A 15256-nucleotide genomic window follows, 5' to 3' on the forward strand; every position below is an offset into this window, starting at 1 on the left:
GATTAGGAGCCAAAAGTTGGGCATTTAGCTGTGAAATAGCTGGATTGCGGCGCCCGGGCCAAGAGATAAAACTTCAGAGCCGTCGATTGAGGACGAGATTCCTTGGTTATTGTACAAGTTCTGCTAATTGTCGCATTTAAAATGGAGTATATTGTTAAAGGAGAAATGTTTTTCTTTTCAAACATTGCAGGTATTGAGAGAGAATTTAAAGCAGATTTTAAGAGCAAAATATTGTTATCGGTTTAATAGATATTTTAATATTCATTTCTCACTGAAAGGTATTAACCAAACAAATACTTGTTGACATAAAAAAAACTTTTATTTATTTCAATGTAGTTATTATATAGAACACCCAGTTACGTTAGTGTCAGGTATTTCAGCCAACGCGAAGCAGATCATACTCACAAGCCGCTGTCTAGCTTCATTATGTAAAGCGGCATCTATTTGGTCATTAAACACAATCGCTGGCACAAAGTTGATCGCGTCAGCTGCCATCGCCGGGGCTATAGCTGCAGCTGCATCTGCATCTAGCGTGTCCAGATTAGGGTTGTTCACACAGTAATCTACAGCAATAAGATTTAAACGAACTTGTTCAGCACAAGCGTAACTTCCGAGTAGCCACGCTGGACGCTGTGTAAACTCACAATACATATACCTCATTTGAGCATCTTGATCGCCTTTTAACATATCAATAGCACACCTGTGAAGACGGTTGGCCCAACAGTCATTGGTTCCCCAGGTACAAGTAACTGATCCATCCTCATTCAACGTAGCTCTTCCCCAAGGAATAAACTCCAGTTCCAAAAACTCTCCATATTGTTCATATGCTGGTCCCAAATGTTGTGATATAAACTGAACGGTGTCACCACAGAATGCTCCCGTTCCAGTTGTTATTTTGATTTTTCCATTTACGACTTGTAATTCAGCATTTGCCAAAGATAAAAGGCAAGCCGCGGCAACAATAATCTTGGAAGCCATCGCGAGTTATTTTCGAGTGTTCACAATTGATACTGGAGCGTTTATATAGATGTTACATTCTATCACAGACATGACTATCATAAGATGATAAGATTAAAAATATAAGATATTATCTATTCGGCATTTATACATTGTGTTTTTGGAGCTTATCTTTAAGATTAAATAAAATTCTTGTTTGATTGATAGGTACTCAACATTGATATTTAACTACTGCTCATTGAAGAAAAAGTATCTAATTTCTTCATGTATGAAATTCAATACCAGTCCATTTTATATCAACAGTCATCTTTTTTAAAATCTCGCTTAATACAGTTACCAAGTTATACAAATAAAAATGTTATTTAAACAATTTCCCTTCTTCTCTCCCCTTCGAAAGTATTTCAATGTAATCTCTTAAGATTACATCACAAAAACTCAAACTCTTTAAGCCTCCATATTTTCTTTATGCGAAAAATATGTTTTTTGCGGCATTCTCCGTTCCCGGCTAGAATAATAAACAGAAAAACTTATTAAATTTTCTTAGAAAAAAATACAAGCACCATGTGCTATATTGGGGACCGTTGCGAGATATTTTTTAACCTCAATTTATTATAAAACTTTGTAGCAACAATAAATTTATCGTTCTGGATTAATCCTAGTTTTGTACAAAGCGTAGCGTTTGTACAAATGATGCGTCCTTTACCTTGTGATCTAGTTTCCCTACAAGAGATAAACAATTATGTACTATGATTATTAATACAATATTAAAGCATTCTTGTTTGTTTATTTTACGAGAATTATTTTTTAAACATCAAACACTACTGACATAAATACTGAATAACATGTAACACATAATATATATTAAAACTATATATTAAAGTTTGGAATAAAAAAGGTACATTTAAATAATTTTACTTAGAGCAAACATTAATTCAAAACATTTTCGCTGATTAAATAAAAACGAAAGTTTTTCGCGACGTTCTCTTGAAAAACGTCTCGAGTTTTTTTTATATATAAAAGAAAACATCCTTATCTCCATTTACTATCTAAGAAAAACAGACGGTCCTCAATTACGGTTAATATGTTTAAAAATGTAGGGTCCTCCCTTCAGGAGGTACCAGACCGCAGTATTAATGAAATTGAGTTCCCCAGGGCCTAGCCCCTTCGCGTGACGACCCCACGGAGTTGTGGAGTTTGAAACAAAGGTATCGATGCTTTATCAAATTAACGAGGAATCCGACCTCACCAACTGATCCTAATAATGTGGATTTGGAATTTTAGACTTTGTGAGGTTGATGACCGGCACATTTCTGATCTACCGCGTGTTACGTATTCTGCTGTTTTCATTGAAATAGTTTAGAGATGTGTTTCCATGATCTTAAATTTTGTTGTAAGTATTTATTGAGTAAAAAGTGTGTACAGTGTTTTATATACAACAAAATTATACGAATATAAAAATATAATTAACTAAAATTAATTTTCTTTATAATAAATTACTTCTATAATACTATTACTAAATGTAAAATGCCTACAAATTGTTGTCCCGCGAAAGCATACGCATTTTGTGTTAATATTCATTTTCTACTCAATAAAGAATAGTAGTCTAGGCCTTGTCGCATTAGCTTCAATTTTTCTAAACTACTTAAATTGAAACGGTGTTATTATTTCTTGTCATAAAAATATTATACAATACTTATACAAGCCAGTAGCTTTAAATTTTGTTGAGAATGGAAAGCTTTATAATTTCAGACCTTATTATCTAAATCACGTGCACTAATAAAACCTAAATTACTACAACGAGTAAACAGTAAAACAAAACTCTATTACGATACCTACGCTGTTCTAGAATGAAACAATAAATTAAGTCGTTCATGTTATGTTAACTGTATAATTTGACTCGAAGACGTATAACTGCTTAACGTTCCCACAATTTGATTTAAACTTTTTACGAGCGCGAACACAGTCTCATCAACTGACGACGTCACACATGGGAATATGAGGGCTGAGAAATTTTGCTAATTTTAATTAATTCAAATTGCTTACGCCAAGTCACAACTCTGACGACCCGAAAAGCCAAATCTTGTCTACAAACGACTGCTAAAACTTAACGACTTCATACGTCCCCGTCTACTGTTACAATGGGGCTCATAAAATTAATACCTTACCTTTGAATCGTTGGGTTGCCTCCAACTGTGTCGTAGCTATTAAAGGATGAAAGGGTACCGTACACTGAGGTTTCAAACTCAGGGGCCCTCGCACCCTGACCGACGAACCTTTTTCTTACAAATATATACGCGACTTGGTTTGGGATGGAGCTAAGAGGTTTTATAAGATCTAAGTTTAACTATTTTTAAACTGGTGTTTAAAAATATGAGTTTAAAGTTTAATGGCGCAGTTGTTAGCGCGCTCGGCCTGCATATTCAAGCATACCCAGGCATACCCAAGGAGAATTGATTTCAGGCAAGCTGACTGGTTTTAAAATCACATCTGAAATCTTTAAATCCTGGTAAAGATGAGGAAGAAAGAGACTTAAATAGAAATAATAAAACTCAAGCTTATATATTAAGTGGGGTGGAGATATTTTTGCACAAGGGCATATAGTAACCTAGCTACTCCACCGCTCTCCAGATGGTAATTTTCCCTAAAATATTTAAGTTTTCTGTGCACCCTCCATCCACAACAAGATTCAATTTCACGCCCAGCAAAGGGGTCGGATTTGGCCGATTCTCGACTCCTCAAACGCCAAGAGACACCAAAAGCGACCATTACAAATAGATCTCCGACTATTTAACACCTGCACTTTAACCTCTGAGGTTGTCAAACGTAAGAAGGTCTATTCAAACTGGTGGTCCAATGAGCAGAACCACTTGAAGTATTATCCGGATGCACAGAGGATGGAAATGGCAGGAATTCAATTGGATCAATCTTGCGTCAAATTGCAAAGGTTTGAAGGGAGGCGTGCATTTTAAGTCCGATCACGGTTAGTCATTATGCCATTTGCGGGAACACGACATTTGGTTTTTGAGAAACGCCCTGCATTAATCGTGCTTTTTTTAACCCCCGACGCAAAAAGAATTTATGAGTATTATAAGTTTGTGGCTCATTAACGGATGAACCGATTTGGATGCGGTTTTTTTTTTTATTTGATAGCAAATTTTTATGCGGTCAATTTTTGATATGTTTGATCAAAATCGGTTCAGCCGTTAGAAAGTTGTAGCGAAATGAATATTGAAAGTCGGGGATTTTTAATTTATCTAACTAATAAATTTGTGATATAAAATTGCGGTACCTATATAGAAACTCAAAAGGGACTATTTGATTTCATTGCCTTTTCTAGTTTCGATGCTTAAGTTCTTCCTTTTGTATTTAACATCATTTAGGTACCAAACCTCTCATTTAAACTTTTAAGTGAGAGGTAAAAGAGTGGTTGTTTTTACGTGCTTCGCGGCTTCCCAACCCCGAACGCAATCGGCAACATGCAGAGATGAGAGAGTGAGAGAGAGTGAGAGATGCGCTTTAACTAACTGATCGACAATGTCAACTTGAAAAATAGGTACATAAAGTGTAAAAGATCAAGGGAGACTAAGAAACATACATGCCAACTAGACATGTATGTTTCTTGCCAACTGAAAGACAAGGCAGGAGATATATTTATAGATAAGTTTACGTTCAGTATTTTTTAAGATTATTCCCAAACATTTCATCTTTATGTTGAGTAAATTTTTTGGGTGAAAATAAGAAAAGTTTGGGACGTGTTGTCGCACAATCTAAATTTGTAATGAACAAGGAGATCTATTGAATACTCAACCTACAAAACTCTTAATTAAGCAGATAAATGTACTCCTCTGTATGTCGCTATGTCGTGTCATTAATTAGTAAACGGATATCAAGAATCCATGTCCGTTGTGACCGTTATGACCCTCTAAATCACACATAACTGGATCTGCTAAATTAATTTAATTAGCTACGTGTAGAAACTGATTATCTACGTTAAAGTCATAACTCCAGCCAATTTCCTTGCAAATTAGCTTTTATTACCGCCCCCATAAAAGTCCTTTCATGTTAACTTGAATTAGTGTTGATTGTACTAGTTATATTTAGTAGACAAAATGAACTTTTAATTCAAAATGAATTCGTAAAAACTAGTATAGTAAGTAATCGTTATATCTAGGTTTATCCCCAAATTCCCACGGGAGCGTAGCCCCGGGGCGCCGCTGGCGTACCATTTTCTATTTATATTTTTTGTAAATGACAATTTTGTGAGCACAGTTTTTGTGTAGGCGTAATGTATATACTACAAGTAAACCCACATGATTTGTGAAAGCTAAAATAAATATAAACTTTGGCATCATACGGGTTAAGTACCTACATGATTACAGAAACAATCATTAACCAATACACTTTTTTTATATAAATAAATATTAGGACAAATCACACAGATTGAGCTAGCCCCAAAGTAAGTTCTAGACTTGTGTTATGGGATACTAACCCAACGACACTATCACACACATGATTTGTGGAAGCTAAGTACCTACAGGTTTACAGAAAAACACTTTCTAAATTGTACACTTATGAGTTTTTTATATTATAAATATTTATATATTAAATATAAAAAAAAGATGTGCACTTAAATGTTAATGTTTCTTACGTGACAGGTTTTATAGATTTTGAATAACACACAGATCTTTACAACGCTTTTTTTCAGCAAGTTACATAATCAAAAAATATAAGGAAATATAGAAACAAAATGATACAATACTAATAAATATTTTAAATGCGAAAGTCTGTCTGTCACGCTTTCGTGGCTAGATCGCTAGTACCGATTTTGACTAAATTTGGAACTTCTTCATAGTCGTATTCCTCATGGCTATTATGTGGATCGTGGTTATTACGCGGAATGAAACACACACAATAACTTTCTTGGCATTATTAATGGAGTGGTTTACCATTGCCTTCTCCATTTCACACACAAGTTAATAAGAATCAACCGTGTGCAGGTTTCCTCACGATGTTTTCCTTCACCGGAAGCAAGTGGTGGACGATGAAAACTACTTACATGAGTCAGATTGGTATACAAACTCATGTGGCACGAGTAGGATTCGAACCCGGGACCTTTCGATTATTTCGAAATTTGGAACAGGTATAGCTAAACCCGGGGTTAAACGTAGCTTAACCTGGACAGAACTGCGGGCAACAGCCAGCAATTAAAATAAAATAATATGCATAATAATAAAACAAGGCAAATTATAACAAATCGTCTCTAGTTACTCTGTGAGCCCAGCAGCAGGATACAATATGCAGGGTTGTCACTGCGCACAAAAACGACTTGGCGACAGACGGACCGCATGCTGCGTGGATACGCGATAATGGGAAGTGACGTCAACACTGTTTCATTCCAGGGCTGCGACTAAACAAGAAAACTAGTTTCTACAAAAACTTAATTTATTTTACCAGCTTTTGTTTATTGTTAGAGAGATATTATTAGTTGAGTAATTAGTCGAGGAATTCCCGCATTACGAGCCGGCCAGGGCTCCAAAATGCTATCATAATATATTGCATTAACTAAAAAAATTTAAAGCGACATAGACAATTGAAATCCTTACCTTATACACAAGCAGAAAAGGAAGAAGATACAATTCAAATCTCAATATTTTAATACAGGACATAATATTATTATTATGAAAACTTGTTTATATAACAATTCAATATAAAGGGACAAGTCAGATATATCAATAACGTAAAATGTGTTATCTTTTCAATTACTGGTACTACATTAATGATATAGTAACTAGATAGTACGAATAACATATTTATATATTTCTCCATTTAATTTTCGTAAAAATCTTTAACATTTGTTTCTTTTGACGCAATTCATGCCATTAAAATTTTAAAACGACAAATAAATTGAGCATGCTTTTGCCAACCCTGCACCTCGCATGAAAACAAACGTTATTAGCATACAAAGAGGGCCATCGCGTGCGTTTTGCCCTCAGTCCAACCTGATTGTGTTTGTATGGAACAACCCTAATAAAAGTGCACAACATTCTTTGTCCATTTGTCTTTTAACACGTTCGCTGACAGTACGTCGAAAGGCGGGAAATTTAAATTATGCATTGTGACAGTACGTCGAACGACGGTCTACTTTTTGTTTAGAAAATTCGCACTACGTCAATCGACGACAATTTACCATACTAGTCTTATGAAGAGCAATATCTACTGTCACATTGTAAGCAATCTCATATTTCTAACTGTCGTATTACCAGGGTTTAAAGGTAGTTTTATATTGCTGTCTCGCTCTTTACACAAACACAAGTGAATGACCCGCGTATGTGTACTACGTCGAGCGGCGTCAACGCACGCTTGTATTCTAGAACATTCAGTCCGGTCAGTGCCGCATTGTGCACACCACGCGTTTATCGAGCGTAAATCGTAAGTAAAATATTTCAATCTCGTTATTTTTATATGATTATTATTTTAAATGAATACCGTACCTTGTGTAACGTATACTATAGTAATAATACTAATACATAAGAGTCAGTATATGTTCTACTTACACTGTAATATGTATATTTTACTATAATACCTATGACTTATAATTTTTAGATGTCAGGAAACAAGCGCAACCGACGTCCGCTAAATATCTTCGACGAAGGATCTTCAAATTCGGAAGCTGAACCGGACCCATATGAAGACAATGAGATGGTGATTATGGCTCCGATGAGAACTATGAGCCACAGCAGCAGCTTGCTTCCTCTAGTTCCTCAGAAGATATATTTTCAATTAGAAGGCAACATACGTCCCGAGGCCCGGTTGCTTCATCGGATTCGAGTAAGTCGCATATCACGAATTTAAGTTCAGATTCTGAACCTGACGATAACCCTAACGAACATGGTGTACCAGATTCAGTAGAAAATTCACCATCTCTTGTCGTATCTCTGTTTTCTCAGTCTGATAATATAGATTCTACAGTACAACGAAAATCTCCAGAACCTGAAGAGCAGTTGTGGTCAAATACTACTGACGGAATTCCCGATTTTGAGTTCGATTCCGCTTCACAAGGTATACAATTTGAAGTTAGTTCTCTAACTAGTGTTGAACAGGTCTTCGACCATGTTTTTCCAAAAGAGTTGATGGAATATCTCGTCCAGTGTACTAATAATTATGGCACAGCCTTGTGCAATTTGAACAGACCTTCCACTCGTCATTGTCGATCTCAGTCTTTTCGTCATGTTACCCTTGAAGAAATGAGAAAATTTCTTGGACTTTCATTACTACATGGTCATGTTCGCATTCCTAAACAACAAAAACTATTTACTCACGATGACCCTCTGTATTTTCATCCGATATTTCCACACACAATGTCTTCGCGACGTTATGAGCAGATACTTCGATGCTTATGTTGTTCAGAGCTGGGCGCAAAAGGTGCTGATAAGATTAAAAAAATTATTTACATATTAACTATGAATTTTAGAAACGTCTACAAACCTGAAAAAGAGCTTAGTTTAGATGAATCGTTATTATTATATCGAGGTCGGCTTTATTTCCGGCAATACATTAAATCTAAGAAGGCAAGATATGGAATAAAGTTCTATGTACTAGCAACCGCTGATGGTTATGTTTTGGACGTAATAATGTATAGCGGAAAAGACGACAGCAATATGTCGACTGGTTCAGAATGCACAAAACTTGAACGGTTAGTAATGCAATTGATGGGACCGTATTTATTGAAAGGCCACCATCTTTTCATGGATAACTATTACAACTCAGTTAATCTTTCCCAGCGACTGTTAGATTTAAAGACACACACTAACGGTACACTACGAGTAAACAGGAAAGATAATCCGAAGGAAGTAGTTGACAGAAAATTGAAAAAAGGCGAACATGTTTGGGTTAGGAAAAATAAAGTATATGTTAGTAAATGGGTTGATAAACGACCGGTTACTATGTTGACCACAAGAGACCATCCCCGTATGATAGAGACTACCAACAGATATGGAAAAATTGTTAAGAAGCCTATAGAGGTAGCAACATATAATAAGTTCATGTCCGGAGTAGATAGGTCTGATCAAATGATTAACTATTATTCATCGCCGAGAAAAACCATAAGATGGTATAAGAAAGTGCTTTTTCATCTCTTGGATACTGCGGTATGGAACTCGTTTTATTTATACAAAAAATATGTATTGAATAATTCTAAATATGAGTTATCTATGTATCGGGAGCAGCTGATTAAAAAATTGATAGACTTGAAAGAAAATTGTAAGGGCAAAGATTTACTGTTGACTATAAGCAAAAATAATAATAGACTACACAACAACCTCCAAAAATATATTGTTGATCCCAGTCAAGAGCCTAAATTTTGGGGACATTGGCCAAGACGCCAGCCTGCACCCGAAAATTCTAAGAAAAAATACTCGTTTCTGATGTGCAAAATGTGTTCCAAGAATAAGAAAAGAGTCGAAACTAGCTACAGGTGCATTGGTTGCCCTGGACTTCCCGCATTATGTCCTGAATGTTTCCAAGACTACCACCAACTCCTGGAACAGCAAGCACAGGAGTGTTCTTAGCTCTTATTAATATTTTTATTTCGCCACAAAAAAAATCAAAAATAAATAATGGATAAAAGTTCCAGTTCATATCTTGTCGAGCTAATTAATATAATTTTTTACGACTGATTTTATTGAATAAATAATTAAGTAAATAAGAAGTACTAATATAAAACGTAAAAAAATACATGTTTTTTTTTCAAAGTTAAATTATTTTAATTATGATTGTTAGCAATCAGTGATAGAAGATCTCATTATGTTAAGTTTACATATTTTGCCAAAAGTTTAATTATTTCATAACATTTTTCTCTTCAATTTGTTGATTTTATTTGTTTTTATTAAGTAAGTAAATGAATGATGAAACTGTTATTCGGGTTTGAATTTTTTAATTTTTTTACCTTTGCAATATCAAGAAAACTGTAAAAGATGGATAACATGTCATTATTTCATTTTCGAGTTTATTTCATTAATATAATAACTTACTACTTTCGTAAACGTTTTTTTTTTTCAGTAATATACTGAAATTTAAAATAAAGAATTATTTTAGAATTTGTTTTTTTACTTATTTCCTTTTTCTTTAAACGTCTAAGAACCGTTAGAACTATACTAACGACGAATAATGTCCAACAAAATATTACGTTAATAGACGTTGTATCTTATTCATGGATATAAACATGTATCCGACAGAAAACAACGTCGGTGGACGTTGACGTCGTTGGGCGTAGTGTTCTATTTAAGCAGACAAATATATATGGAATACGACACTACGTCGGTAGACGTTGACGTCTTGGGGCGTAGTGTCGTATTAAGATATAAAGTTGTATGTCCGTCAAGGCACTACGTCTGTAGACGTTGACGTCTAGGGACGTAGTGTCGTATTAAGTTGTATAGTTATATGTCCGACAAGGCACTACGTCTGTAGACGTTGACGTCTAGGGACGTAGTATCGTATTAAGTTGTATAGTTATATGTCCGACAAGGCACTACGTCTGTAGACGTTGACGTCTAGGGACGTAGTGTCGTATTAAGGTAGAAAAAATTGCATGCACATAGCACTACGTCGTTGGTCGTTCACGTCTCCGAACGTAGTGTCGTACTAAGACATAATTTAAATGTTATTTTCTGTAAGTACGTCAGTCCACGGGGTATTATTTTGTATGGAACATTTTACTGCCGTATTGTCGTATCAAAGAAAGTGCTTACTGTCAGCGAACGTGTTAAGCGCTGTGAATTGGATTATCCCGCAATGTGAATGTAAAGTAGGACAGCGATGGACAAAAAACTATATTTATTACATGGCATTTATACGACAAAGTTAAAGTAAATTTTATTTAACAAGAGCAACAATACATTGTTTCAAAGTTTTTTTTAATGCTGTACCATGTTCCAGTACTAAGCACCGTCCGGGAAATGAGATCGTAAGAACAAGTAAACATGAGGAAAAAAGACCGATTTTTCCGATTGCTATAAAGCGTTAGTGTTTTTTATCGAATATTCTTAGCTAATATTTCTGAGACTTTAAATATTGTCATTTACATTTATTTATTTATTTGTATTTATTCTAAAAATATTAGTACATATTCCGAAATCACAGCATGCATAAAAACGCAAAGTTAACCATTTTATCTAAACGGCGGTAGCACGTGGAAGTCGTCTGGTGCAACTTAAGCAAGACTTTAGATTGTATAACATTATAGATATCTCAGTGCGACAGATAGTAGAAAATTAGTAATCTCCCGGATTACTGAGGTCGGCAGTCAATGAGCCATGTGAGGCCGTAATCTCTGTTTAGAGTTTAAGCCCAGATTTGCTCAAAACTATTAACTGCTATCAGCTTAAGCTGTAATTAACTATTCGGTGTTACAAGGCGGTGTATAATGTAAACTTATGTCTGTTACCTGGACTTACTGTTTTATAATCTTTTCAAGTAGTTGTTACGATAGATTTTTAATAAATATAGATACAAATATGTACCAAGATTTTTATAAATAGCGTTATGAACATAATTAGAATTAATTACAGAAGGTTCGTGTAGTGGCGTGTCTAGACAACTTCACATCGGCTGAGACGGCTAAGGGACATATCAGGTTTGACAACTAATATGCAACAAACACATTCCCAATGTATTGACGTCAAACAGGCCGGTCATAAAATCAGGGCCAATTCTTCAATATTGATTTTTTTACTCGGGCCCCGAGCTTCGGGCACCACAGCCGTGATACCACCAGGGGCACACGAAGTTGAGAGATATAATTGTGGGTGATTAGAATTAGAAACTGAAAAAATTTTTATGTAAATTTAACAAAACAATAACAGTAGTGAAAACTAACTGAAAACGTAAAATCAATACCGTGTGCACATTGCAACGGGCATGGCCTGCAAACAACGTATAGCTAACAAATGCACACGGCTTTACGTCTGCTCGCAATATGATTTCAATGACAGCGACCAGCTAGCTAAATAGATTTCACAATATTTTAAGCATACGAACTTTAAAGACGACCTCGGTGGCGCAGTGGTAAGATTCTTGCCACTGAACCGAGAGGTCCCGGGTTCGATCCCCGGTCGGGTCATGATGGAAAATGATCTTTTTCTGATTGGCCCGGGTCTTGGATGTTTATCTATATATGTATTTGTTATAAAATATAGTATCGTTGAGTTAGTATCCCATAACACAAGTCTCGAACTTACTTTGGGGCTAGCTCAATCTGTGTGATTTGTCCTAATATATTTATTTATTTATTTTTAAAGATTTTATTTCTTTCATTTCCTAAAATTTCGTGCTTTATATACAATAACACCACCTCAACTCGACTTCAATATTCAAGTTTAACTGCGACCATAACTACTGCAACGTCGTTAATTAATTAAAATAAATATTCGATAAATGTTAAATACTATTTATTAATTAGTGCAGCCCAATTTTATAACATGCAATGCCAATATACAATGAGTTTTTCACAAAGGGTGAAAAATTATTTATTTAATCTTTCATGTTTGCCTGTCAAATTAAAAGTGATATTTATATAAAATTCAGCTTATGTACCATTACACAAAAACCTAAGTAAATTTAAAAACATGTGTTAGTAACAAAATATAATTTAGTTGTTACACATTTAAAATTAATTTCGATCAGGTTGAAAATTGTATATAAGAATGTCGTTAATATGTTAATTTGTCTAACAGTTGTGTTTCTTATCACCACATGCCTTTTTACACAAACCTCATTCCTCTATTTCTAAGTATGTCAAAGAATTATCCCAATGAATGCCTGTTATGACTGAGTAGCAATTAGATTGAGCAAACACATATGAAACCACTCGCACGGAACAATGTGAGAATGGGGTGCGTGTACAAACAGTCAGACATTGTTCTACTGTATTGTAATGCCTGATCGCGCCTTCCAATCTGTGTGTACCTCTAGTGTAATCTGTAATATTACAAAAGAGAATTTCTGGACAAAAAGCACCTTATGTGTATTCCAGGTTATATCAAAATTGTGTCGTGTATCAAATTTCATAACAATCCATCCAGTAGATTTTGCGTGAAAGAGTAACAAACATACATGCACATATAGGTACATCCTCACAATCTTTCGCATTTATACATTACAATATAATTATTAGTATTTATCCCGAGATTATCCCGTAAACATACCTATAAGCAAGTACATACTAAGAACAGCCGAAGGATGAAAGCTACAGAGACATACTGTGCCTTTGTCATTACAGTCTATGACAAATTGTGGTCTCCAGTCCGGGCCAGATGTGATGTCGCTGGATAATTAACACAGAAGACGCGCGCCTTTGTGGAAATTTGGAATTGTTGCGTTAAAATTAAACAACAGAAGAAATTTAAGAGTAGGCTGCACCAGTCAACTTTGACGTTATCTTTCTATCTGTGCAGAATATCAAGTAACTAAAGTAAAGAACGCCATTTTGTCTAAACGTCAGCGGCGCGCAGGTCAAAGTCAAGGTCATTTTACATTTTTCGTTAAGAAATAAATGATATTGACAAAAATGCGCCTTAAGTATAACTAAAGTTTACAAGTGTCTCTACAATAGTATCATAAACCGTAGGGTAAAAGACGTACTTATTATAATGTACCCCCAAGACACAAATGTTGATTAGTTTACGACTAACCTATACTGTAGCGTTAAAGGAGGTACGCAACAGATACAAAGGTTTATTCTTCTAAAAAATAAAAAAGAACCTTCTAGATTCCATAAATTACAGCATTTTGACAATATTTCATTATAATTAAAATTAGGTTTCTCAAAAATGCCAGTAAGTAGTCTGTCACTATCATATATAAATAAGAATTATTTAGTTGTTATTTAAGGTTCGTGCTACATTTGAAAATTCTGTTGAATATGGATTTTTATTCAAAATTTCCTTTGTAAAAGTTAGGTAACTTAACCTAAAAACATTTATGTTTCTTCTGTAATTATAATTTGTTTTGACTAATTTTCTGCCATTCTCTACTATTATGTTGAAGGTTTAATAATCAATTGTTGCTCATAAAATTAAGCTTTGTCTCTAGTGCATATATTCTATGGCAACCAAAGACGGGGCATAAATTTCAAATCCACACAAGAGAAGCTTATTATAATCATGATCACAGAACTCATTTTGATTTTCAAGTTTCAATTATGAACTTCTCGCTTTGACTTTCTCTTTCTCCCTTATGTCTTTCTCGCTTTGCCTCTGAAGATTCTCCTCTGTGACAGCCAAAGCCTGGGGGCGGCATAAAATACACATCCACCGAAGGTTTGTCACGTCACGCGAGCCGCGGAAGCATTTTAATTTGCATTTTGATTAAATACACCCGCCTGTCTAGCTGATAGGCACTGGACTCTGGGATGTTTTCTACTGCAAAATTCAAGTTTTATAAGAGAAAAATAGAAGTTGCTCTAAAGTCGGCACAGCGATGGTTACTCTTCAACATGGTACATTTCATTATTTTTATCTTTTGTATATATTTTTATCTTGTTCGTGTTTTTTTTTTCAATAGATAGGGTGAGTCGAGATTTAACTACTAAGGATGATGGAATCCGTGCGAAATAGAGAAGAAAATGTAGGAAAGCGGCCTGGCCTCCATTGCTTAACGGCTGAGGAAGAAACCGGGAAAACGTTTGTATGAGACAGAGGTTTAGGTAAGATCGAGACCTTTTGAACTACAAGAACTTATTTAATCGGCATACTGATTGAATTCCTTCAAAGCAAGAACTAAACAAATATAGGTACTTGGTTTTTATTTAATACTTAATGAGTTAATAAAAATTCGCTCCCAGTGATAATTTCGAGTCACGGCGTATAAATAAATTGTACGGCGCGGGAAATTTTGTTCAGATTGGTCGAAAACCAAGCTCACATCAGTTTGAAAATAAAAATGGCGTCGATTGATCGGACATAGTAAGTCAGTGGCCGGAGCAGATTTTTTTTCCTTCTGTGTCATATCTTTGTGTCTTTATCTTTGTCTTTCCACTTAGATCCATCAATAAGAGCATCGCACTTATTACTTCTATTTACAGATGAATTACTGAAGATCTTTCACATTGTATTTATAATGGTATCCCGTATATTTGTTCAAATTTTTAGCTCTCTGCGAGTTTATTATGTAATTACGAATTAAATAATAATTTATTTCGGTCACAAACCTTCGTGTTCGTTACAAGTTTTACAAACTAATGTAAGTAAATGAAATCATACTGTATACAAACCCTGCTCCTATGTTTTATTGCATAGATATC

At 34.9% G+C, this 15256-nt stretch overlaps 1 protein-coding gene across 1 annotated transcript; it reads right to left on the reverse strand.

The window, feature by feature from the left end:
• Window positions 1-297: 297 nt before the first annotated feature.
• Window positions 298-1015, reverse strand: LOC128671822 (GILT-like protein 1). Its single transcript, XM_053748598.2, has one exon. It carries the CDS (start codon window positions 976-978, stop codon window positions 340-342), a length of 639 nt encoding a protein of 212 aa, XP_053604573.1. The 5' UTR covers window positions 979-1015; the 3' UTR covers window positions 298-339.
• Window positions 1016-15256: the final 14241 nt, after the last annotated feature.

The sequence above is a fragment of the Plodia interpunctella genome, chromosome 8 (assembly GCF_027563975.2).
Source record: "Plodia interpunctella isolate USDA-ARS_2022_Savannah chromosome 8, ilPloInte3.2, whole genome shotgun sequence".
Lineage (NCBI taxonomy): Eukaryota > Metazoa > Arthropoda > Insecta > Lepidoptera > Pyralidae > Plodia > Plodia interpunctella.

Bases quoted from the DNA above. Each gene is read 5' to 3' on its own strand.
- LOC128671822 (XM_053748598.2), bottom strand. From the start codon at position 978: ATGGCTTCCAAGATTATTGTTGCCGCGGCTTGCCTTTTATCTTTGGCA.